This window comes from Ambystoma mexicanum, chromosome 2q, assembly GCF_040938575.1.
Source record: "Ambystoma mexicanum isolate Mex_15411 chromosome 2q, UKY_AmexF1_1, whole genome shotgun sequence".
NCBI lineage: Eukaryota > Metazoa > Chordata > Amphibia > Caudata > Ambystomatidae > Ambystoma > Ambystoma mexicanum.
In genome coordinates this window covers 771,519,432-771,545,167 of record NC_090924.1, presented here as the reverse complement: position 1 = coordinate 771,545,167, position 25,736 = coordinate 771,519,432, and the positions used below count along the sequence as shown (strand labels likewise).

The 25,736-nt window shown below is 44.9% G+C and overlaps 1 protein-coding gene across 5 annotated transcripts in view; it reads left to right on the top strand.

Annotated features, from left to right (window-relative positions):
- The window catches only part of LARP4B (La ribonucleoprotein 4B), a 2,592,412-nt gene that overhangs the window by 1,087,971 nt on the left and 1,478,705 nt on the right, over nucleotides 1-25,736 (top strand). For all 5 annotated transcript variants that reach the window (XM_069648004.1, XM_069648003.1, XM_069648001.1 and 2 more), the window contains one exon: nucleotides 14,493-14,603. In XM_069648004.1, the coding sequence (XP_069504105.1) occupies nucleotides 14,493-14,603 (111 nt within the window). The remainder of the gene's footprint in view (nucleotides 1-14,492; nucleotides 14,604-25,736) is intronic.

Here is a 25,736-nt window from a genome sequence, read left to right as displayed (position 1 = left end):
GGAATTAGTTTTTTTTTTTTATCCTGCTTTTTTGTTCTTCAATTTATCTTTCTGCCTCAGCTCTGCAGTAGTTTTCTTTTCCTCTGCCTATACCGGCGCAAATGTGACTCTCCTTGTGCGTCTCCTGCGGACATTATGTTGTGGCAGACCCCCAATCTTTGCCTCGAGTGTCTAGGCCCAAACCATTGGTGGAACGGCTCCCTCTCGGTCTGGGTACTTGAAAGAAGGCTAGCCAGGCGGGAGGAAGTCTTCCACAGTGTAACTCCAGTCCACTTAAGGGAATTCAAGGAAAATAGTAATCTGAGTACCGTCCTGACTCTAGTGTCACCAGGGCGCAGCCTGCGGTGCCCCACACAGGGTCTAAATAGATACCAGAGTTCACACTGAGGTCCCCCCCCCCTTAGGGGCTAAAGGTACTTGGGTAGCTCCCTATAAAGGGGCAACAATGTCTACTAGCAAGACTGAGGGTAATGAAGCTGGATTAATTTCTGAGGTTCCCATCAAAGGGGCTGAGCTTTGTACCGGCTAGTCTGATGGAGCAAAGAGGCTTGCCCAAATTCCACATCTACCTGCTATGCCGAGGATCCATCAAAAGGGTAAGGAACCATTGAACGCTCCTAAATAATGGCCAAAATAATCATGGCTTCTGACAAATCTTTGATACACGTTACTACAGGGTTGGCAGTTTTACCGGCTCCTTCGGCTTTACAAGTGTGGATGCCCGGCCCAAAACCTCATCTGCATCCTTGGGGAAAGATCCTTACAGTCAGTGGAGAGATTGGAATCCTAGAATGCCCCTACCACTGACAATCTATTGTTGTCCTACTTCCGCACCGTAACACTACGTTGATCTGTGGTTGGCGGGGGTGGAGGGGACTTCTTAGCAGTCAGTGTCAACAGAATCATGCAGTCATAATTTGTTCAGCAGACCGTTTCCAACTCCACAGCCAAGACCATCTTTGGAAGAGCATTTTTTCCTGCTGTTTCCAAAACCTAATACACTCGACCTGATGAAAACATACTTTAAGGACTTTTTGTGAAGTTTTAACGGTACCACTGGAATCTCCAAGACCAAGTACTGCCTCCTTCGCCAACGCCAGTGGAAGTTCCACCTCAGTCCCCTTCTCCTCCGGTGGAGCTTCCTCCAGAGACAAAGGAGCCCAAGCCATTGCCACGTGCGCCGTGCTTGCTGCTGATAGCTCTGCCTGTTTCATGACCAGGCATTTGATCTTGTGTTCTTTAGACATTCTGTCACCTGAACCTCCTATTCATCAGGCAGGGGTTTTGACAGGGTCTCTTACTTTGAAAACACAGGAACATGCAGGCCTTTTCTTTCAGGACATTTTGGTTGAAACCAAGAAAGTGTGGGTAAAGCCACATAAGGGCCAACACACAAGCAAAAAGACTCATCTACAGGCTACAAGCGTCCACGTACATACCCCTAACCACATGTCCTCTCCGATTTTCTACAGTGGTCGCAGTGGCTACCCTCCATTCAAAATCATTGCCATCGGCATCACAAGTCTTGTCAAAGGAAGGATAAGGGTTTTGGAGAGAGTTGAGGAGAAAGTCTTTGCAAATGCGGCCCTTCAACTCAGTCAGGCAAATACCAAGCGGTGCTGGCTGCGGCCAACCGAAAGCTTTGGAAGGAGCTTTAGAAGTTCAAACAGTTACCCAAAACAACCATCTTTTTTATTTGAATTTGAAGGTAGATACCAGAACAAGAACAATGCTCTCCTATTAATAATTTTTCTTAATTTTATTTCTTTTTTTAAGTTCAAGAAAATGTAATCCCCAAACCACAGACATTATGGGGGCTCTGAGTCCTTGTTGACATAGGGGGAGAGAAATTACAAACATTAGTTCAGGTAGCGGGCACATTCAAAGATCTGCAATACTCTCCTGAAAAAACCAATCCCAAAACATCACATAGCTTAAAGCTCAGTGTACCATACAAGCTTAGTATGCCCCCAACCCTCCGTTACCAAACATGTACAGCTCACACCATTTTAGCATAACCCCAGTTATACCTTCTTGGATTGTAACTAACTTAATGAAGTAAACTTTAGCACCAATCTACCTTTTTCAATACTGAGATTAGAACAGTAGCCTTCACCCTCACCCCACCTCACCCTTCACACAGCAAACGACTGCTTACGCAATCAATTTGCACCATCGTAACAGCCTAATATGAGGTGAATACACTAAATTCCCTGGGTGTCCTAGAGCTGAACAGCGCTCATAGCTCTTCATCCTTTCTCTACGATCGTAGTATTTGTTTCAAGGACCAATTTCAAAAGCTCTTCTACAGTCTCTGCATCCCTAAAGATCTACTCTTTCCTTGTGACCCTTGGCTCAGGTCTGTAAAAATGAGAACCTTGTGAACTTGATACTTTAACTGATGCTATGTGGCTGCTGCTTTTAAGTCTCTGTATCTTGAGTGCCAGAGTTTGACAATGAGGGTTGGTTCAATTGGCAAGACTAGATTTTTCTTGGCGACCTGAGTTTTAATTCTGTAGCATTTGTCTACATACATGGGGTCTTGCTCCACTTCCAAACCAAGCAGATCTAGGTGGCAATTTGTGACACAGGTAACTGGGTCATCTGCCTCAGCACTAGCTAGGAGACAAATCGCACTAATCTGCTGGGCCCTTACCAGATTTCTGGAGATATTAATGCTGAAATCCATCAGTGTCTTCCCCTTGATTAGTGCCTTCATTTCGCTCCCCATTTCTTGCACCAGTGGTAACAACCGGGCAAATTGCTGGTCCATTTCTGTGGTTCTCTGTTTGAGCGTGGAGGTTCTCGTTACCAGTTGTGCCACTTCATTAGGTTTATCAAACTTGTTTTCCATCTGTTATCGATTCCACCCAATGCGCCCAATACTGATAGTGATGTAGACTGGGCTTCCCCATGATTTAGTGGTCTACTTTGTGGTGTTAAGAAATATGCACTTGCCTGTTACATTTTTATGCTCTTACCAGTATGGATTCTACGGTCTTTCTTAAGCTGGCTAAACTGTGGATCAGGGTGTGTGGGAGACAGGGCCTGTTGTGTGCAAGCCACAATCTTGAATTGTATGTTTAGCCATGTGTTCCCTTCCCCTGTGGCTGCTGTGGCTTGTGAGGTGTTTTGTTTTTTGAGCAGCAGTCAGGTGCGTTCAGAAGGCTGTCAACCCCTCTAGGCTTAAGGCTGTGCAGTCTTGAAAGAGGTTGCCTCCTGATTGGCTACACTGCTCATGGAGTGCTGAGCTTTGCCCACATCAATGTTGGCTCCCACTAATCCGCTGATGTACTTGTTTGCCTGCTGCTTCCATTCAGCCCCGGCACAGGTCCCTCAGCAAGAGGGCCGATGGCAAAACCGCTGTCTGGAGCGTAGATCCCCCAGGCTTGCTGATTGTTTCCCCAGTGGATCTGTACAGCATCCCATGACGCGGCTCACCACTCGCCCCTCCCAGAATTACTGACCGTGCAGAGGTCCCCAATGCACCGGCTACAAGTGGAGTCCCTCCTAGAATCATTCAACGTCACTTGATCCGCCACTGTGGTATAATCACACCTTCAAAGATGCCAAACGGGACAATTGTCCTTGGAGCTCATTAAGGGAGCTAAAGCCTTTTATAATGTCTGCTTGCTGATTTTTAAAAATGTGTTAAATTTTGAGTCCACTGGTTTATATTTTGCATCAAAATCTGTGCAAAAAGTTTCGAACTTGCATCAACCATGGCTAATAGCCGGTAGTTATATGGGTCTAACCGGCCTCCTTTTTTAGGATAGGGATGACAGATTCTTTCCAACATTGTGGATCAAATCCAGTGGTGAATATATTACCAAAATAATGTGTAATATAATCGCCCATATATCGGGATCTGCTTTTAAGATATTAGGTATTCCGTCTGGCCCAGGGGCTTTAGATACTTCAGTTTCGGGATGAATCTTTTAATATCCTCCAAGGAGCACATCAAATCTCCATTCAAAGCTTCCCTTTGCCTAGAGTGGTTGAGAATTTTCTTCAATGGGTGAGATATACAAAGTCTCTATATGCCTAATCTTAGCAATTACATTGATAGGATGAAGTTCTTTCTCACTAGCAGTGATTTCTGTCCAAGAATTATATAAGGTCCAGAATCTGCGAGAGTCGGGCTCTTGTAAGGCTCTACAAATATTTTGCCATTGTCTTGTAAATATAGAAGCTTTGTGGTCCCACACCATTTTTCTTTAGTTTATTTAGCTAGAAGTTCTCTCTCCGATATCGCCTCCAATCTCAATCGCTTGATCAGTTTCCTCTGTTTATTATATATAATCTGTCGCTCTAATAGCTGCATCAAAAGGCTGGTTCAATTCCCCTTTGCTATTGGGATAGATCTTTTTCCCATAACATAACGTAAATGCATAGGCATCTTTTATTGCAGTTCAAATAAATCTTTCATCCTAATATCTTGACATATCCATCTTAATCAGGCCATTGCTCTTTTGCTGGTTAAACATTCCTATATTCAAATCATTCCAACGAATTCTGTTACCAGACCTATTAACTCTTAAATCTCCCCCGGATTATATCAGAATTCCTTTGTGGGTATTTTAAGGTAAATATGCGGGTTCACATAATCACCGAGTTTATTTTGAATCAAACTTAACTCACTAGTTCTTGCTAAAACCGTCCCCTGACATGGAAAGGTAATCTATCCAGCTGTTCACACATCCATTGGACCAAGTATATGCAGGCATCCCTGGTTCCATGTGGCTTGTGGAGACCTTGAATTGCCATAAATTCCCCCCAGTGAGCAGCAGTAAAGGAAGTAAGAGAAACATTTGGAATGATAGTGTTCACCCCACATGTATTGGTGTTTGTCATCCAGGTCTTTGGTAGTTTAGATCGCTCATTAGCATCTATAAGCCAATCACAGATTACATTTTCAATAGTTTCCATGAGGTCAGTAGAACCCCCCCCATGGGTCGGAGGATTATTCATTTTAATGATTAATACCATGACGGTCTCGAGATGCGTTTCTATTGTTACAACCACAGCTAATATATAGGGGCAGTAGCTAATAGCATGTTCTTTTAGTTTTAAGTAATTTCTTGAATCAATTAATATACCACCAAAGGGTCTCCCAGTTGGATGGTTCCATGTAATAATGTCCCCACAAAAATATCGCCATGCAAAAATATCGCCGACAAAATGGCCGTTTTTTGTGGGGACATTATTGCATGGAACACCCATATAATATCGCCACAACCTTTTCCCGGCGATATTATGTACAGCGACCATATATATTGGGGATAATATTACCTGATAACAGTTGGATTACGTCTTGCAAATCTTTGGATAATATGATATGCATCAATGATAACTTCTTTCATGAGCCATGTCTTCACTAGTACAATTAGCTCTCAGAATGTTCTTAAGACCCTCCTCCTTGGACATGAACAAGTTGAAGCCCCTGGTATTCCTTCACAATATTTGGATATTGAGCTGTGGGAGCAGTCTAGACTTTTTCTAAATCCTCCCCCCATTGATTTTAATTTTGGGTGACAGATGTACTATATCCAATTGCTCCCACCACTTTCTTAGCTATCTATTCAATATCCAAATCCATTAGATTAAATTTGCTTCTCTTTGCAACATCCCTAGTAGATTTCCTTTTTAGGTTGGATAGGTTCTATATATTTTGCGCTCATAACCAAGCTCTGAAAACATGTTTCATGTAACATTATTAATTCCATTATAATAGGAGACCTGATATGGAGCCATGCTCAATTGGCTTCAGTGATAGTTTTCAGAATTTACACCAGTGGAAAATCACTGGTGGAAATCGCATTCAATTGAGGAAGACAATGAATAATTTCTAGTGTATTGGAGCGTTTGAGAAATTGGCTGTTGCAATTGGCATATGTATTCACAATTTTTATTTTTCCGATCTTATATTTACTGGTGACTGTTCCAAAAATCTGCTGTGTTGGGTGGCGTTTTATCAAAGCTCAGGGTCTTGGACCTTTGTGTGCGCGTTCGCAATGGTAAGAGATCTAATCCATTTCCGTTATTTGAATAAATTTAATCATCATTGTTACGAGGTGTAATTGTCTCCAGATTTTCTGGTTGCTTCTTGAGGTGGATTTTCTGCTATGGCCCTAATCCACTTGTCTAAGGGGCCAGGGAGCTGTTGGCTTTCCTTAGCTTTCGCCAACACTTGGAGGTTTTGGTGTGGTTAGTAGTTCATACACTTGTTCATTCTCAGTGCAAACTATGTCCTCACTGGTAGAGTGTGCTTGAGATCTACATTAGTCTGGGTTTCTTTTTTTTTTTTTGGCTCTCCTTTTTTTTATATTTTTGCTTGCAAGGTTTCTTTTGCTTGAACACTTTATATTTGTGGTCTCTTCCACTTAGATTTGTTTTTTGCTTACATTTTCATTTTGAATTTCACAAGTATGGCCCCTAGTTACTTCTACTGTAGGAGTATCCTTGATACTAATAATGGATGAGGATAGTCTCTGAACTGCCAGTATAGATACTGTGTTTTCTTGGGATTCCACATGGGTAGGTGAGGATGACACCATATCGAGCAATTTCACTAGGCCCTCTGAGCTGGGTGTTCCCAAACAGCCATTTGAGATGAGTAGCAATACACTGGAGATGGATGGGGATGCAGATTTTATTCATACATCAATAATCAAGATGACACAAATAGTTTGGCAAAGTTAGTCTGTTTTAATGTCAAGTATCTAAAACGGGGAGTACAACGAACATCAGCAATTGCTTGATTCTCAGACTCTATTTCATTAAAAAAAACTGGGTTTATATACCCATAACTGGTTGTTACTGACGTGTTGACCTGCGTCATTACCAACTTCATCCTATGTGGCAAACTACAAAAACTTAACTGGAAGTGGGTTTGGTTCTAAGTGAATAACTAAGCATAGGTTCTATATCTGTATGGAGTAACGCAGAGAGGTAATCGTATAGTTAAAATTAGGTGGGGCAACTAAGCCCTCCCCTACAAATGCCCACTATGAAAGTCACTAAATGTACGATGTCCTATTGGCTACTCAAACTATAGGACCTCCAACTATGTGGTCCCCTACATTGTTTGGCATTTAATCCCCGTCTGTACTTTTTCACCTACGTTAGCAGCACGCAGACTGAAAAACCAGGTGCGGGTGAGCTCGTCTTTGCACCAGCTTCCCACCGATTAGCATATCGTCCATCACCTCAATGGTTCAGTGTCAATTAGTTGAAGTTGGCCTTGAGTTTGGACTGTTCTCTGAGAATTTTTAAGGAGTATGGGCACCAGCCGGCTTCCGTGCGTAGGTGTGATCCTCTCATTCGTCCAACTTCCTTCTATCATGCGACTGAACACCATGAAATTGAACCTTTTTGTGTATTTGATTTTATTTTCAATAGTCCTTTGACGTCTTTGTTTTTGCTTGACCTCTCTGAACAGGAGCTTCTGTTCTTTCACGTTGATTGTATACAATGTCAGCCAATTCCAGTTTGATAAAACCATGGCTTTCTTGGCTCAGTGAACTCATTAGCTGAACTTTTATTCTGTTTAATTCAATTGCTTTTCTTAACTGACACTGAAATGAGGCCTTCTTGCTTTGTTCAGTACTGCTTTATACGTAGTGGAATCATCCATCCTTTACTTATGTATCTGTAGAGGTATATGGTATATATATATATATGTATATGTTGGTGCTTGCTGCGGTCTAACTATTTAAAAAGCATGTGGCTAGCTTCATGATTGCTTTGCTGCTTGCGTTTCATTGCTTCTGTAAAAGTTTAAACTAACTAAATATCTTCATCAGGTTTGCTGCATAAGTTTCTTCATCTTGATCCCAAGATGTCACTTATTCTTGGTGGTACTTTGTTCTTTAAAAATCGTCTGCCTCTCTGGTCCGGTTGTCTTTCTATATGGGTGTCGATTCAACTTTGTATGACATCACCATTCATCCTTGTCATTTAGTTTCTTTGTTTCCTCAGGAATCTCGTTCAAATGGCCATCATATTGTCTTGTATTCAGGTATGGTTTCTTCAATGGGTACTTTACCTCCCATATTCTATTAGGTATACGTATTCTTTTGGGTACGGCAGAGTCCACGCTCTTCTCTTCTGGTTTATCTGTTCAGGATACATCACATACTTTGGGTCATACGTTTCAGGTAATGTAGGCGGTGTAGTTGGAGTGGGGGTACTTGGCTCCTCCTATTGTCTAATGCCTGCTGATGTTTTTCTAATTTGGAGCAGATTGTATAAAGGGCTTTTAGAATGATTAGTTAAGGATCTCTTTGCCCCTTCTTTCCGAGCCATCAGAAGATTGATACAAATCATTATGGTGCAAGCTAGGATGATGGTATAATTCTGCCGCAATGCAAGCGAAGTCTGGGGATTTAAATACATTAGTGGAAATACTTGGAAGAGGATACATTTGCGCTGTTCCACCTTAAATAGTTTGCGCACTTTACTGAGTTGTGTTCTGTGCTTTTGTCACTCTGTAAATTCAAAACCAAATTAAGCAGGCAATTATAATCAATTGGGGGGGGATGGTCAGAAGTTGTCAACTGTGATGTGGATGTGTGCATAGACCAGTGGTGGTAATGGTTTGTTCACCAGGTTCCATATTACGTTTTTTTCTGAGATTTTAAATGGTTATTTATTTTCTCTTGCCTTAACATAGTCCCCAGTGTATTTTCACTGGATGCAACCTACCGGTCCACAATGCCGCCTTATTTCTGTTAAGTGCAGGTTTTTTTGTTTGATTGTTTGGCAATGATAAGTTTTTGTTTATTAAGTGAACCTGTTTTACTCACCCCACTGAAGGAATTGTATCTTTTGGAGCAAGCCGGCATGCTAAGAAAAACAACTTTTTTTCAGTCCATATATTTTTAAAGGAAGACAAACTGAATAATTTACTATCAACTCAGTGGCAACCAATGGTGAAAAATTATTAAAATGAAATCCATCTTTGTCATACCCTGTGTTAAAAACGAATTATGGTCAGTCAATTGTCTCAGATAATAGCTATAAGAATAACAGCAATAAAATATTCTCCATCTTTCCCAGCAAATCAGTGCATTGTAAAAGTGAGAAATCGTAAATCGATTTTAATTATTTTTTGCAAAACGCGAAATAAATGCTTGCTCCAAAGCAAAGAATTTTCTCGCAAGCGTTCACATTCAAATCCTTCCTATCCACCATCTCCCTCTCTACCTGTGGTGTTCCTCAGGGGTCTAACCTCTCGCCCTGGCTTTTCAACCAATACCTGGCAACTCTCGCCTACTGCATTTCCATTTTCTGCTCAAATTTCCAGTGCTTTTCTGATGACGCCCAACTCCTTTTCAGGCTTCATTCGGCACCTCCTCGCCTTCCCTCATCTGATTGCTTATCCGCCATTCAAAATTGGTTTGCTGCCAACAATGGCTCCCTGTGGATGCAAGGATTTAATTTAAAACCCTCTGCATTGTCCACAAGGCTTTCTGGGGCCTCAGACCGAAATACCTTCAACTATCCCTCCGTAAATACCTCCGTTCTCGAGCCCTTTGCTCCTATGTATAATTCCCTCAGGGCTGGGCGTTTTTCAAAGAAACAAGCTGGGGGCATATGGGTCTTTGGTTGGGGCCTCCCTTTGGAACAGCCTCTCGACCACCCTGAAACTTGAGGAGAACCATCTCCGGTTCTGGAAGCACCTCAAGACCTTACTCTTCGCTTCTGCCTTTGCCCCACTTCTCCCCTGCTAATCTGTTTCTCTCGCTTGGCATCGTGCACCTGGCCAACCTCTGTCCTTTGGGCCTAGGTACCTACGCACCCTGTCTCCCTCCTGAACTGCCTCCGGGCCACCCCTGGCACTGGGATCCTTATCTGTACCCATACAGTCCCCAATATTCCTCTGCGCTTATCAGATATACGCTATCTGACTAATCATGCACTTGCCACGTGTCTGGCTGCACTACCTTTTGTCTTTCTTTATCCCACATATTATCTATTCTGTTCTCTTCTGTCCGCACTTTCCACTTCTGCCCCTCAATGCACTTCCCTCTTTCTTCCTTTTCCTAGCACTTGCGCGTTCTTAATGTCACTGGGCCCAGTAAGATCGTATTTTTGTTCTCGCCTGTTCCCCTCCCTTTGCTTGGTCGCGCTCTGAAACACTTGTGTATGAGCGCGATATAAATAAAATATATCAAAGCGTTCCCCAAATGTCACGCAGGTTCTTCAGGAGAGCCTGTTCCCGTCAGATTGTGTACCTAAGTTTGAATCTGCGAAGAGTTCAAGAGATCCCGCATTCACTTATGTAGGTATGGAATTCATAGTTTAGGTTACTTTAGGGTATTCGCGTATGGAGAGCTCAAAGGAAATGTCCCACAGTCACTAATCCAGCAACACCCAAGCTGTTCATTATTAGTTTGGCTGGTGTCGACAAGGTGCATACAATGAGTAGCTTTAAAAAATGTTCACCTGCAAAGAGCTCAAAGGAAGGAGCCCACAGTCACTCTCGTGCAGGACTAAACCTGAGTGGTGTTAGTTTATCTAGTACTCTGTGTGGCCGTGTCAGAAAATACTCTGGTGCATATTTCAATGCAAAAGAGGGCTGCAGTTCACAGTCCATGTTTTACCTGTGCAATTAAGAGCACATCTGAGTTACAGCTAATAATAATTCAAACTCTAACTTTATAAGGGAACTGGACCAAACTTATATTATTGCTCCAAAGTAGTTGAAATCTGGCACCTTACCCTTCAGAATAGGTCATCCAGGAGGAGGCACTGCCGGTCGTTTGCTTTGATCACGATCACCAAACACAAAACACACTGTGCCAAATACTGCGCTGCGCTCCGCACCAGTGTGTGCATGTAGTACTGTAACTCCTCCTTTTCCTTCTCAATGGAAAATGTGGACAGACTCCAGGAAGGCAGCAAAACCAGCAGGCACCGCAAAACCGTGCCACTCACCGCGCCTGGAATTACTAGCCATTTTTCTGGCCCTAAATGCTTTCCAGCCCAGTATCACCAGCAAAGTAGTTTGCATCAGGACAGATATCAGTCTTGATTTTTTACATAAACTAGCAAGGGGTGACCAAGTCCCTTCCTCTGGTGGGCCTAGCCCTCCAAATATGGCAATGGGCGGTACAGAATGGAGCTTGGCTTAAAGCGGTGGCCATTGCTGGCCACGAAAACACGGATGCCAATTCGCTCAGCAGCCAATCTTCTGTAAACCACAAGTGAGAGTTAAACAATCAAGTTCTCTTCTATCTCTTCTCTAAGTGGGAGTCCCAAGTTTAGACCTGTTTGCAACTCACACGAACAGAAAACCTCTGTTTATATTCTTCCAGGGATAGTCCGGGTCGGACTCCCTGGGAGATGCCTTAGAGATTTCCCGGGATTGAATGTCGGCGTCGGCGTTCGCCTCCCCTCCTCTCCATTTGATTCATCAAGCCCAGTTGAAACTGCGGGAGGAGCAGGACTACACGCTGGCGTCTATAGCTCCTTGGTGACCACCAGGTTCTGGTTCACAGAGCTGCAGACGTGTTCAGTATCTCCACTAATCCAGTTGCCGGAAATTCCCAAGCTCCTTCAACAGACCGACCTACAAGTGTGGCATCCCTCCCCACATTCACTCATCTTGGCGGCCTGGTTCCTGATGAAAATATGCACGTTATCCAGGCAGCGTGCAAACCTTCTACGTGCGCACAGTACAAAAGCTAATTAATCCACTTTTGTCACTGGTGCATAAACAAACACATTGATCCTCGTCAAGCGTCTGTGGATAGTGTCCCCCTACTTTCTCAGACCTTACATCCACTGGCATTCATTTGCACTCTTTCCCTACATACCTGACTGCCATCGGAGCATACCTCAATACTGACTCTGCTTCGTTCACTCTCACAAACCCAGTCATAAAAAGTTGTTTTGCTTACCTGCTGCATTTTTTTCCACCAGTCAGGCAGCCTCAGGCAAAAATGGAACCTCAATGCAGTGCTCAAGGCCTTCTGTCATAAGCCGTTTGAGCCTATGGTGATGGTGGATCTTAAATTGTTCACATGGAAGCTGGCCTTCCGGGTCACTAGGATTGGCGAGCTGTGGGCCCTATGCATTGAAGAACCCTTTGTCCTTCCACAGGGATAAAGTGGTGCTGCGAACACACCAGTCTTTCCTCCCTTAAATGATTTTGGATTTTCATACTAATCAAGCTGTTCATTTACCAGTCCGGACCCTTTGTCAGACGCAGAATGGGTCCTACACATCCTCAACATTGAGATAGCTCTCATTCTATCTTGATGGGACAAAGGACTTCAGAACTTCTTGCCTTTTTGTCACATTTTGCAAATGCAAAAAAGGAATACCGGCCTCCAAGGCCACAATTTCTAGCTGGTTAGTTGACTGCATCAAAGAAGCCCACACAGTGCAAGACCTACAGGCCTCCAAAGGAATCATGCGCATCTAGTGTGGTTTAAAGCAGCCTCTGTAGGTTTTCAGAAATGTTACCTGGGAAATCATCACCAAGCTGGCCACTCGGGCCTGCTCTTTGGTGTCCTGCAAAGATTGTCTTAACCTCAGCTCTAGAGTTGACACTCTGTTGGGTCGTTCGGTCCCACACATATGGAGGGAAGGCACGGTACGAAGGACTAAAAGTTAATCACTGTAGTGACAAACGTACTCCTAGTCCATAGTCCCCCTTTTCTCCACACGTCTTACTGCCATCTTCTTTTAAAAGTTTCTTTTACTTGATAATATGTCTGACCGTGGTGATGCAAAAGGAGTGAAGGGGGATGCGCTAGGCGGGGCTGGAGCCATGTGTGTGCTGACGCTGTGTTAAAAAATTAAATAAAAGGACCATGTTTTTGAATGCTTCACAAAAGTGCTCCAATCACGTCCCAAACGATGGAATATTCCACAAGTATGGAAGAAAGGGGACTATGGACTAGGAGTGTGAGAGTCACTATGGTGAGTAACTTTTCCTTTCTGTATTGCGTGGATTACCATGTTAATACAGCCTTTCTACGCTGTGGCACCCTTAATCGCCCTTTCCCTAGTGTGTTCTTCATTTCTATCAACGAAAGGAAAAGGAATTGGGCAGGCGGTAAGCAAGAGGAAATCCATCACTAAATCTTTAAATGCTTTCATCCATAACTTCTATTCTGGAAGGGTCGGTGAGGGGAATGGAAGTGCTAATAAGCAAGGTGATTATGGCGGTTAAGATTGGTCAAAAGGATGGTGAAGGGTGGTTTGTGGTTGCAGATGAACATGTGGGGTCTTGAGGTTCATTGTAGTTAGTGAGAAACGCCGAAAAACATTGAATAACTGATTTAATTAAAATTATTGATCAATAAACACAAAAGTATAGTGTCCTTCTGAATATTTTTTTCCAAAATGACAGATTCACTAGGAAAATCTTTATTAGATATGTAAGCATAGTATTACCTGGTTTAGATTAAGAGGTCAAATCTAAACGGACAAAAGCTACTTTTCCCATCAACTCTAGATAGTTAAAGCTGATGGCGATCAACTGTCGAATCAATTGCAGTCTCTTGCCACCCATCTTCATAATTTGCTGTGTAGAAGGAAATGGATATAGTCCCCTTCCCTGACACTGTACCACTGCGTGGCCTTCATCCATGCCCAGTGAACATTCACCCTCACTGATGTTCCCTCAGTGCCATTCTGCCCCGGCGCAGTACCACTGCAAGCTGGGTATGGCATTGGGCCTCAATGTTCACAGTGGCCAGCGGGGGAAGAAGGATCTCTCTCTGGTCTTGGAAGATCACGACTTTGTGAGAGAATGGACAAATGAGTCCTGTGTTTTGCACAGTCTGTGGCTCCTCTGACTTTCTAGGTACTGCTATTCTGTCCGTTTGTTAAAGCTGTGGCTCCTACTCTGTTTAAGGCTTCTCTGCCTTTGTCAACACAGAGGCTGCACCTTGGTCATTGAGCTTTGATTGGAGATATGGGGTTGTGAATTTCAGGAAGATGCGGTTGGGGGGGGTGAGTGTTAGGACGGCAGGTAGCAAAATGTTTCAGTTGTGGAGTGGGGACAGGGATGATGAGTGAAACACCAGGTATTGTACTTTTTCTTTTTGATTAGGGCGGGCGGTTATGAGGGGGGTAACCAAGTTTAATGTTCCAGCCAGTTTCCTGTCACCTCTCCTTTCACTACATTCCTAAGCCACAGGTACAGTGCAAGGGCTGGAAGAACACAGCAGCATGGTGCGTTAGTGCTGGGTATACAAAATTACAGTTTACATGATCTTCCATCCGCTCTGGTATATTCCACCTCAAGGTTTCCATTTAACAATTGAGATGGCTCCTGCTTTCTTCTGTCCCTCCGGATCTCTTGTAAATCTATCTAGTTGATGGCTAACCATTTAAAAAAAAAATCATTTTGAATTTATTACATATCTTACATTTTGTCCTTCCCTAAATGTACCTTTGGTCTGGCTTGTGTGAAAACGATTGAAGTCAGAACTGTGGTGAAACGCAACTAATATTAATGTACTATTTTTCAGGAGGTAGAAGCACTTTTTAAAGGAGATCATTTGCCTAAATTCATCAACTGTGAGTTTGCCTACAACGACAACTGGTTTATCACATTTGAATCTGAATCAGATGCACAACAGGTACTTTTAAGCAACATTATCATTTTGTCTGGTGGTGCAAAATGGTCTTTGCGCAGAGATTTGTTAAATGGTTTAATTATTTTAGCTATTTGTGTGAACTTGCAAGTAGCCAAAGAAATAAAGAAAATATACAAAAGTAAATTTGCTTGCTAGAATCTTTAGATGACTTTTGTATACATTGTTATATACAAAATGTATGTTTCATTTGTAAACCTTGCAACAAAATACTAATTTCCAATGTACTCCATTTTTTTCATATTTTTTTTTGTCAATTTTTTTAGGTTTCTTCATTATTTAAGGTGCAATGTTAAAACCACTTTCATAGTACAAAAAACTAAATATTCAGTAACCCTTCAGCAAGAAAGAAAAAAAACACCATCTTTTTGGACGGTCTTTGCACTGCGGGACTATCCGGCCCGTCCTAGTCTAGTTTAAATCTTCTCTTTTTCTTCTTTCATGTGATGTCCCCCAGGGCTCAAACCTGTGCCCTGTTCTTTTTAATGTTTACATCCAGCCTCTTGTTGGTCTGATCCGCTCCCATGACCTCTGCTGCTACTCCTACACTGATGACACCCAGATTGTTAGGCTTAGTCTGGTGCAACCTAGTCTCAGTTAAGGGATTGTTTGGTTACTGTGGCCCAGTGGATAAATCCACAACTTGCTTTAGCTGAATGGGGACAATACTGATGTCCTTGTTGGTGCTGGTTCTATTCCAATCTCATTTTGGACACAGCTTTTCTGGCCTCTCTTGTTCCTTTTCCTTCCTCTGCGGCTGTTAAAGGTCTTGGAGTGAAAGTCTCTTCCACCCCATCGATGGAGGCTCAAGTTGCTGTCACCTGCAGCAGTACTACGTCCTGTTGTGGCTTCGCTTGTTTTGAGTCGAATAGACTATTGCAAATTGCTAGAACTCTCCCAGCCCAGTTAACTTATTTGCTGACTTTAACTTTTACAAAATCTTGAAGCATGAGTAGCTACAGGGACTCCCTTTGGGTCCCATATCTCGCCTATTTGCGTAACTTGCACTGGCTCGCTGTGGGGAAACAAATTGAATTCAAGGCTCTCTGTGTTGTTCACTGGGCTAAAGGTGCAGAATATTTACAAGACAGATTCCGCCCCTATGTACGTGCTCGTTCTCTTAGATCTCGAGATGGCTGTCTCATTTAAGTCCCTCTGGTGTGGTTGTGTAGAATGGGTGGCTGAGATTTCTGGATTGTAGCCGCTAAGCTATGCAACACCCTACCTGTCTCCCTCAGGGTTATCCGAAATCATTGGTCGTTTAGGCGCGAACTGACATTTTTTGTTCCAATTTTTCTGCTGCTTCTTACTTGTTGGTTTTAGGCTTAGCACCAAGGTGCCTTTGGTGAATGAGAGCTTTATAATTTTTTTTTATTTATTTTTTTAACATAACCTTCTCAAGCCTGGTCTGGCATAAGCTAATACATTCCAATGCTAAGAAGAGTTTAACAATTTTCCCCACCCATATCTGTATATCTAGCCTAGCACCCCTTCCAAAGACATCTCCTGTCTGGCCCTTCTATTGCAGTTATGTTGTGCCGAGCCATAGTTCATGAAAAGCACCCTTTATAGGTTATTTTATGTCATATAGATTGAGCGCCCTGAGCTTATTCAGGCACATAGTATGCATGACTTCAGAGGAAATTGAGTTCATCACCAGCCCCAATTTATGGGAAAAATGGTTCCTTATATTGGTCTGCCAGTACCCCCCACCTATGCCGTTAACTTTTCCCGAGCTAGTAAGTTCCACAGTCAGACCCCCCATAGATTTGTGTGAGGCGCCTCATGATTTCTCCATTTCCAGGCCAGGACTAGTTTAGCTACCAGTCGCATCAATGTTATCGATTCTCCATCTTTTGAAATAATGGGTAGATTCCTTTTGTACGGATGGATAATCGTATTCACCCAAGGTCGAAGGGAAAGGTACTTCCCATTAGTCGGGGATATATATGCTACCATCCCTTCCCAGAAGGGTTTAATCTTTGGGCATCTCCACCAAATGTGCAAATAAGTCCCCTCTTCTCTACATTAATGCCAGCATTGCCCCTGTGTCCTGGGATTCATTTTACTAATTTTACAGTTGTCCCGTAACATCTGGTAATAACCTTTTTATGAGCCGCTTCTTTCAGTAGTATTGCTTTAGGGGGCTTTTTTATCCTGAACCAAATGCTCTCCCACTCTTTCTCAATCTCCTTACCTAGGTCCTACTCCCACGATCTCCCTGGCACTGAGCAAGATGCGGTACAGGTTAGATATCAGCCCTTTAGTCATGTTGGTATTAGCTGCAAACTTTTCAAAGACTGTTGGATGTCTTGTCGCCACCTTTTCTACTCCTACGTCCTGTCCCCTTTCCTCCATACTGTATGGGGGTGTCCCTCGCTAGGGACTGGATACTGAACCTTTTTCACCAGAAAATATTGTCTTCCCCTTTAAATTTAGGTGCGCACAGGGGTTGAGGCCCTGGGAGCAAATGCTCCCCTGACTCTTCCCACTGGCACCACTCCTCAGTCCTCTTTTCCATGTGACAGGAACACACTGCTTTCACCAGCGCTCCTGGGTTAGCCCTCTGGCCTTGTAATTCCACGCGCTATTCACTGAAAGAAGTAGTTGTTTTTGAAAAAAAAATGTATTGCACAATTAGTTTAAACATAAACTTTTCTAGCAAAAACCTCTCAAAGTGCCATTTTACCAGGTTTAAGATATCCACAGAGTTTCAAACTAAAAAGTTCACAGTAATAACCAGGGAGTCGCCTCATGACACTATTACTCAAGTCTAGCGGCCAGATAATTATTTAAAAAAATGTCACCACTGCTATAATCATGCTGGTTTGTGTTCCGTTCAGTAGGGATCTCCGCCACACTTCTGAGGTCATAAGCTCTATATTTTACCAAATAGTTCCTAAATACTGTGATCTTTCCCGTGTTAAAGCTGTGCAGGTTGTGTACAAGTGGACAAGAGGTTCCCATGCATCGGCTTTCCCACAAAATCTGCAGGTTATCTCTGCTTTTTCCGATTTTGACTGGTTCTCAGGGAGGTCACTTGATAGCCGGGTCCGGACATTTTTTTAGATAAGGTAAAGGCTCACTATATCTCCCTATTTCTTCTGCCACAAACTTGTGTAGCTTATGTTTATTGATGCCCTCTAAGGTGTTGATACAATCTGCTTTCCACAGTTTTTTCTTGACTTTTTCTGGATTATTTTGCAGATCCTCTGTCGTGCTTTCCAGTGATAGTAGTAGACTTTTTTATTTTTTTATTTTTTTATTTTTTTTTTTAGTCTCCGATTGTTAAGTACTGCTCTGTCCTCTGATGCCACGCTCCTCCCCGGCGCATGTCGACTGTGGCTTTCAGCAGGTTCCAGCATTCGAGGGCCACTTACCTACGTCCGACTCTCATGCACTCTGCCTCCGGTGCCTTGGCCCAGACCATGACTGGGGACGGCTGTTCCGTGTGCGACGCTTTGACCCCGCGCACCCTGAAGAATAGGTTGGCCAGGTGAAGAATGCTCTTCGAAGGATCACTTCTAGGGGACCTCAAAGCATTTGTGAGGAGGAAGACCAGGCCCAAGGTAGGAGCTCTGTTCTCCTCTGCACCCCATAAGGGTCACTTCTTCCCCAAGAAGCGCCTTAGCGGGAGGGACCCCCCAGGTCCTAAAACCAGCAAAAAGACTGAAGCTACTCCAGCTACCGGCCCACGGGCCAAGGGGTCGCAAGATCCTACTGGTCCCACCTCTGAGGGCCCGCAGGGCTTTTTTACTGTGCTCCATCCCGAGGGGCATCGCTCTGTTACCGGACCCGTGTCAGAGGGGGCGCCTTTAAGCAGCACTATCAGCACCATGGCCAAGGGCACTCTGCCTCCCAGGTCTCGACCTGAGGTGCAGGGAAGGTCTCAGCCTTCGCTATTCCGCGTGCAGGTAGAGACTGGGCTCACCTCCGCATCCCCCACGCCTCAGCCTCGTAGCAAGACAAAATGGCCTACAAAACACAAAAAGGACTGTTCGGGGTTACCATCTGTGGGTTGCCCAAGTCTGTTACACCAAAAAAACCACACAGGTTAATCCATTCTACAAGTTGAAATGTACCAACAGGTGTTGTCATTATCTCAATCTTGCCTGTATTAACAGTATTTTGCTAAAAGGCGCATGCTGTGTTAAACAACTGGGCATGTGTCTGATATTCAAATGAATTGTTTACATTTTTATTTTGGATTCTATGTCCTACAGATGCAGTTAAAAATCAAAAGAAAGACAATTTACAAAAAAGTTATCTAGAAAGGATGGAAAAATCGTCCACTCAACTGGTGCGAGTTGATAATTTGTATGTACACCTTTGCAGAGGAATCACTGCTGTGAAAAATACTTGCAGTTGATGTCATTTGTTTGTTAGTAGAGTGAGGACCCCACTTAACCTCCAGAGATTCTTACAAAATGTTAGGTCACTCTGTATAGTGTTTGTGCTGTTCGTGGTGTATCTGTCAGTTTTCTAGAGAGATATAAAGAGAAAAAACAATCCTCAGCTGTGGCATTATTTGCTTTTCACTAGACTGCATTGTTTCAGCCAACCGGTTTCAGTGGAATGCTGCTAGTGGACCACTTTCTTCAGGGATATCAAAAAGGCACCAGCCTGCATGCCTTATCTGTTTTGCAATGCAGCGTTGTCTGCAGTTGTTGATACTGTGCCCACCTGCAGGGGTGGGGGTGGAGATTGGAGATACTTTAAAAAGGTACTTGTATCTTCTATCATAAACTATCTGCTATAGTATGCCAAATGTAACAGGATAGCGGCTTACCCTTACCATTGTTCCTTAACTTTGGATAGGGTCAATGGTGGGCATAGTCGTGGGATGCCTGTAAACTTGGCATACCCTGTAACCTAGGGTACTTGAATCTGCTCCCCCCTCCTGTCATCCCTGCAGGTGGGCACAGTATCCACAACTGCAGACAACGCTGCATTGCAAAACAGATAAGGCATGCAGGCTGGCGCCTTTTTGATAGCCCTGAAGAAAGTGGTATACTAGCAGCATTCCACTGAAACCGGTCGGCTGATAATCCAGTCTAGTGAGAAGCAAATAATGTCACAGCTGAGGGTTGTTTTTTCTCTTTATATCTCTCTAAAAAACAGACAGATGCACCACGAACACTAAACGGTGACCTAACGTTTTGTAAGAATCTCTGGTGGTTAAGTGGGATCCTCACTCTACTAACAAATTTACATCAACTGCAAGTATTTTTCACAGCACTGATTCCTTTGCACAGGTGTACATACAAATTATAAACTCAAACCAGATGAGAGGACGATTTTTCCATTCTTTTTAGACAACTTTTTTGTACATTGTTTTTTTTCTTTTGATTTTTAACTGCCTTTGCTAGAAATAGAATCCAAAATAAAAATTGAAACACTTCATTTGAATGGCAGACGACACATGCCCAGTTCTTTAACTCAGCATGCGCCTTTAAGCAAAATACTGTTAATACAGGCAAGATTGAGATAATGACAACACATGTTGGTACATTTCAACTTGTAGAATGGATTAACCTGTGTGGTTTTTTGGTAAGACAAAGGCCACTGCATCAGACAAAATAGCGGCTCACCCAGCACCTTTCCCGCTCGGAGATGAGGCAGGGAGCGCGCATTGAGATGGGATTGGTCAAAGCCGGTTACCTGGTCCACGTCTTAACCCCTCACTTTGCAGGGCAGGTTTTCCTCACCTAGCTTGGCGAGACCGGGGCAGCCCAGGACACCGCAACCTCAGGCCTTTACCCCGAATCCGTCGGCTGCCGCTGCTTGGGAGGCTAGGTTCTTCGAAAAAAAGTTACCTTAATGAGATCACCACAGATGGGTCCCATCCTCAAGGATGTAATCGGGGACATGCTAACTCCAGTACAGCCCCAAGTTCCCACTGGTCTCCAGGCCTTGGGTTCAGCGAAGCCCTTGGCTCCTGCGCTCACTCCAATCATGGCATCTCAGCCCCCGGCTCAACCCCCTCTGCAGCCTGAGTAACCATCGTCTCCTAAAGCATTCCATGAGAGGCTGGTGGGTCTGGCGGAGTATCTAGGCCTTCCTCAGCCACAGGCGGAGCAACCAGAGGTCGGTGGGTACTGGCAGAAGTACTTACTGTGTCCTCCCACAAGAACTAGCATCCCTCTGCAGAAGGATGTGGAATCCCTAGCCAAAAATGGCTGGGGTCAAACCACACTCTACCCAGCCTGCTAATACACCCCTGGATGCAAAATACAGGCAGACGGCAGGGGGATTCCCTGTTATTGTTGGTGCACCCCAAGCCACATTACTCTGTGATAGCAATGGCATTGCTCTATTCCAAACCAGTCTTCCTCCGCTTCATCCAATTTCTAACTCCTGGGCAAGGAGGGAAAGCTTTTGGAGTCCTTTGGGACTCGAATGCCATGCTCTACCTGCGTCAGGCCAACGCTGATGCCATGTTGGCGGTGGTTAATCTAAAGTTGTGTCGGGAGATCAGACGCCCTTCCAGAGCTTCCTACCCACAGCAAGGCACGGTTCAAGGCAGGGTTGGTGGAGGGAAAAATTGTGGCCCAAGATGATATGGAATCGACAGTGGCCCACATCGACACCTCAGAGCCATATGTATCACCACCGACATGAGGACGACACCCTAGCTCATGGCAACAAAGTTCAACCCAGATGTGCAGGAACGCATCCTCGACCTGCCTTTTGAGGGAGGGAGACTTGTTCCACTTAACAGACGAGGAACTAGACAAGAAAAAGAATAGCTCCCAGACAGCTAAATCCTTGTCTGTTCTACCAAAATCTATGCCCAAGTCCTACAGCCAAGCCTTTGGAGGCTTCAGGGGCTTCCAGGAGAGACTGTCTAGGCAACCAGACAGATCTCCAAGCCAACACAGGCACAAGCAGCACAAGGTTGCTAATAAGGGATTCTTCCATTACCCTCCTCAGCACCAGCCTCAGAAAGAAAAGTTGTGACAGGTCCATCCGAATCCACAAGTCTCTGGTTGGGGGACAGGCTTGCCTTACACGTACACTCCTGGCGGGCAATGTTTGCTGACCCGTGGATTCTCTCAGTAGTTTCCACGGTCTGCCGGCTACCAATCTCTCCGTTATCTCCTTCCTCCCCTCTGCTCCCACTGATTGCAACAGCAACTGTTGGCGGACCTCCGCTCGCTCGTAGAGAGCCAGGCGATAGAAGTCCCAGCTTCTCAGCGAGGCAGGGACTTCTATTCCCAGGTATTCTCCATACACAAAAAGAACCAGGCTGGCCTGAAAGTTGTGTTGGACCGTTCTTCGTTCAACCTTTCTCTTCCCCTCCTTAAGTTCAAGATGGTTCCCCAGCCTTCATTGCAGATACTTTGTGCGAGGGAGACTGGATGTGCTCCCTGGATCTGAAGGTTGCCTACCTGCACGTCCCAATTTGGGAACCCCATTGGTTCTTCCTGCGGTTCAGGATCATGGGTTTTCATTTTCAATACAGTTTTACCATTTGAACTCAACTCGGCCCCAAGGGTCTTTACAAGGGTAATGAATGCGGTGGCAGCCCTACTAGAGGTGCAGGACCACCAAATGTACCCATACCCCGATGACTGGTTAGTCAGGGCGAGGTCCCTGGAGGCAGTATACCACACAGCTTCCACTCTGATGCATACCCTATACAACCTAAGATTATCCATCCATTTAAAAAAGGCAGTTCCTGCTCACCCAGACTGCCATTTCTGGGTCTCATCTGCGATACAAGGGCGAGAAGATCTTTCCCTCAACGGACAAGATCGCAGCAATCAAAAGGGCCATGAGGCATTTCTTCAGCACAGCAGTACCTCAGCATGGTGGTACGAACACTTTTTGGGAATTATGGCGGCATGTCTTCTCGCGGTGCCGCAGATGAGACTCAAGATGCGGAGGCTGCAGCTTAATTTCTCAGCTTCCTAGATTTCGAAGAAGGGGTCGCAGGCGAAGCCAGTCAGCACACCACATTTCCACCAGGACCTAGTCTGGTGAGGTACATACACCAACCTGTGGGTAGGCAGGCCATTCCGGCAGCGGTTACCACAGATTACCATTACCACAGACTCATCCCTAGACTGGTGGGGGGCTACCCTGGACAGCCACAGCATCCATGGAGTTGGTCTCATCCAGAGCAGCTGGAGCACATCAACTGGCTCGAGATGATGGCCATCTGGCTTGCTCTCAAGGCTTTTCTCCCACTGATCGGAAAATCGGTCTGCGTCAATACAGACAGCTCCACCTGCTTGTATTACATCAACCAGCAGGGCGGTACATAGTCCCTGCCTATCTGCAGTCTTTCGATCGACATTTGGGAGTGGGCACTGTCGAACAACATTCACTAGTCAGTGGTCCACCTGCCCGGGATATCCAACCTGGAGACGGGCAGGCTCAGAAGGCTGGGGATGGGCAATTATGAGTGGTAGTTGAACGAAGAAGTCCTACAAGGGATCTTCAGTTGGTGGCGCCACCCTCAGGTGGACCTCTTCGCCACGAGAGACAACAGGAGATGCCCACAGTTTGCTTTGTGGCTGGGGAGGAGCAGGAACTCCTTGGCAGCGCATTGCTCATTCTGTGGAACATACACCTATGCTCTTTCTTCTATGCCTCTGATTCACAAGGTCATCGGCAGGGTCAGGGATTCTCAGAACCTTCGGCTCATCCTGATAGCACCATGTTGGCCTGCAAAACCCTGGTTCTCGCAACTCTTCCATCTGTCGGATCACCCCATGGTACACCTCCCGGTGGGCCCAGCCCACCTACTTTCCCAGCATGGGGGGCACAGTGGTTGACCCCGCTCTGCAGAAGTTGGCCTTTTGAAGCTTGGTTCCGGAACAGTTTGCCCTGAAGCTTCTGCGCTTGTCGTGAGATAACTTGGCTATCATACAGAGGGTTAGAAGCAACTCCACCAGGAGTCCATACAGGAGCAAGTGGACCAAGTTTTGTCACTAGGCAGAAGAAAAAAGATCGATCCACTAACTTGCTCGCTGATCAATTTTCTATCTTTCTCGGCACATCTGGCTCAGTCACATGCTGCAAGTATCTGGCGGCCATAGGGGCTTACAAGAACTCTGGTGACAATATCTTTTTATCCTCCAATCCGGTGGCTAAAACACCTGGTGGCTCTAACCAGATTTTATCCACCTGTAAAAAGGCCACATCCAGCCTGGGACCTCAACATGGAGCTCAGAGCCCTGGCGCACAAACCATTTGAGCCCATGGCATCCGCGGACACCAGGCTGGTTACCATTAAGACAGCCCTGCTGGCGGGCCTTAATCGTCACGCTGTATCAGTGAGATAAAAGCCCTGGTGGCTTGTGAGCCCTATACAACATTTCATTGGGACAAGGTGGTGCTTAGAACGCACCCTGCTTTCTTCCGAATGTCGTTTCTTCCTTTCACCTGAATGAGGAGTTGGTACTTGCAACAATCTTTGCAGACCCAAAGGATGAGGTTCAGAAGGTATTGCACTTCCTGGATATCAGGCGTGCTGTAAGATTTTACCTAGATCGGACAAAGAGCTTCTGTAAATTGGATGCCTTGGTCATCACATTTGGAGGATCGAAAACCAGGTTATCAAGCAGCCAAGGCTTCCATAGCAAGGTGGATGGTTATGGCCATCGAGGCATACGAAGGGCAGCACAAGCCTTTGTTAGCAAACATGCACACCCACACCATTGAAGCAAAGGCCACGGCAGTAGCTTTTCAGACACGTCCCATGGCAGACTATCAGCAAAGCGGATACGTGGGCTCCTCCTTCTGACTTTTGCAAACACTACTGCTTGGATGCCAGCGCAAGGTCGGACCTGGCATTTGGCCAGGCAGTTTTGAAGAACTTGTTTTCTTAAGAGATGCAACTCTCCTCCCTAGGGCTGCATTCAGTTTTATAATCGCCCATACAGTATGGAGGAAAGGTAACGGGACAAAGGAGTAATTACATTACAAACCGTAGTGACTGACGTACTCCTAGTCCGTTTTCCCCTTTCCTTCATACGTCCCACCATCCGCCCCCTTAATAAAACCTGTGTCATTAGGCAATCTTAATATTGCCGACGCCTCAAAGGGGACTGAGGCGCGGTGCTGGTGGGCGGAGTTAAGGGAGTGCCTGCTCCAAGGGCCGGGCCCCCGCATACACCTAAATTTAAAGGGGAAGACAATTGTTTAGGGTGAAAAAGGTTGTTTCCCGTCCCTAGCAAGGGAAGCCCCCATACAGTATGGAGGAAAGGGGACTATGAACTAGGAGTACTATTTGTTCCTTCAGCTGGTATTCTTGCGTACTATCTAAAATGTTTTAAGGCTCCTGTTTCTGAATAGGTTCAACATACACAAACGTCTGTCCCACCATCCTTGGAATATATCCTTATCTAATGTCGGGGTGAAGTCTGGGTTGTATCTGTATCGGTGTGAGCGGAGATGGAAAGGAGGTGAGCCCCCTGGACACTGCCAGCCTGTCACATGTGTGTCGTCTCAATTTTGTCACTGGTTTGACATACAGCAAATTCGGTCTACCTTGCTTAGGTAACAAAAGGGCTCTCCACATTGGCTCCCTAAACTGCTGTGTCCATGCCCCACCATTGTTTGGTTGACTCCACCTGGCACCAATACCTCAGGATCTGCAGTTGCCCTGCATCGTTGCATGACTGAGCATGTAACCCTCTGCTACTTGTCTCCACCAATAGTATCCATTTGGAGATGCTACCCCTCGTCCCCCCTTTAGATGAGTGACAAACTTTTTAGGTTCCTGCAATTCAAATCTAAGGACATTAATTGGGATAGCGTCAAATAAAAATAAGAGGCGGGGGGCGTGTTAATTTGTATTACGCTTATCCTACCAAACCATGAGATGACAAGCTCCCTCCACCTAACCATATCACATCTTATCTGAGCCAATAATTCTGGGTAATTAAGGCTATATAAGCTCCTAAAGTTGGTCGTTAGTCACACTCCCAGATGTTTTATACTAGTTTTCACCCATTAAAAGGGGTAGTCTGCTTGCAGTTTGTTTTACGTCCACGGGTCTGGTCAGATTTAGAACTGCTGACTTGTTCTGATTAATTGATTGAAGCCCGAGGTCACTCCATATTTCCCCAGCTCTGCTTGTTTTGCAATCGGAGTGATCTTGAGATC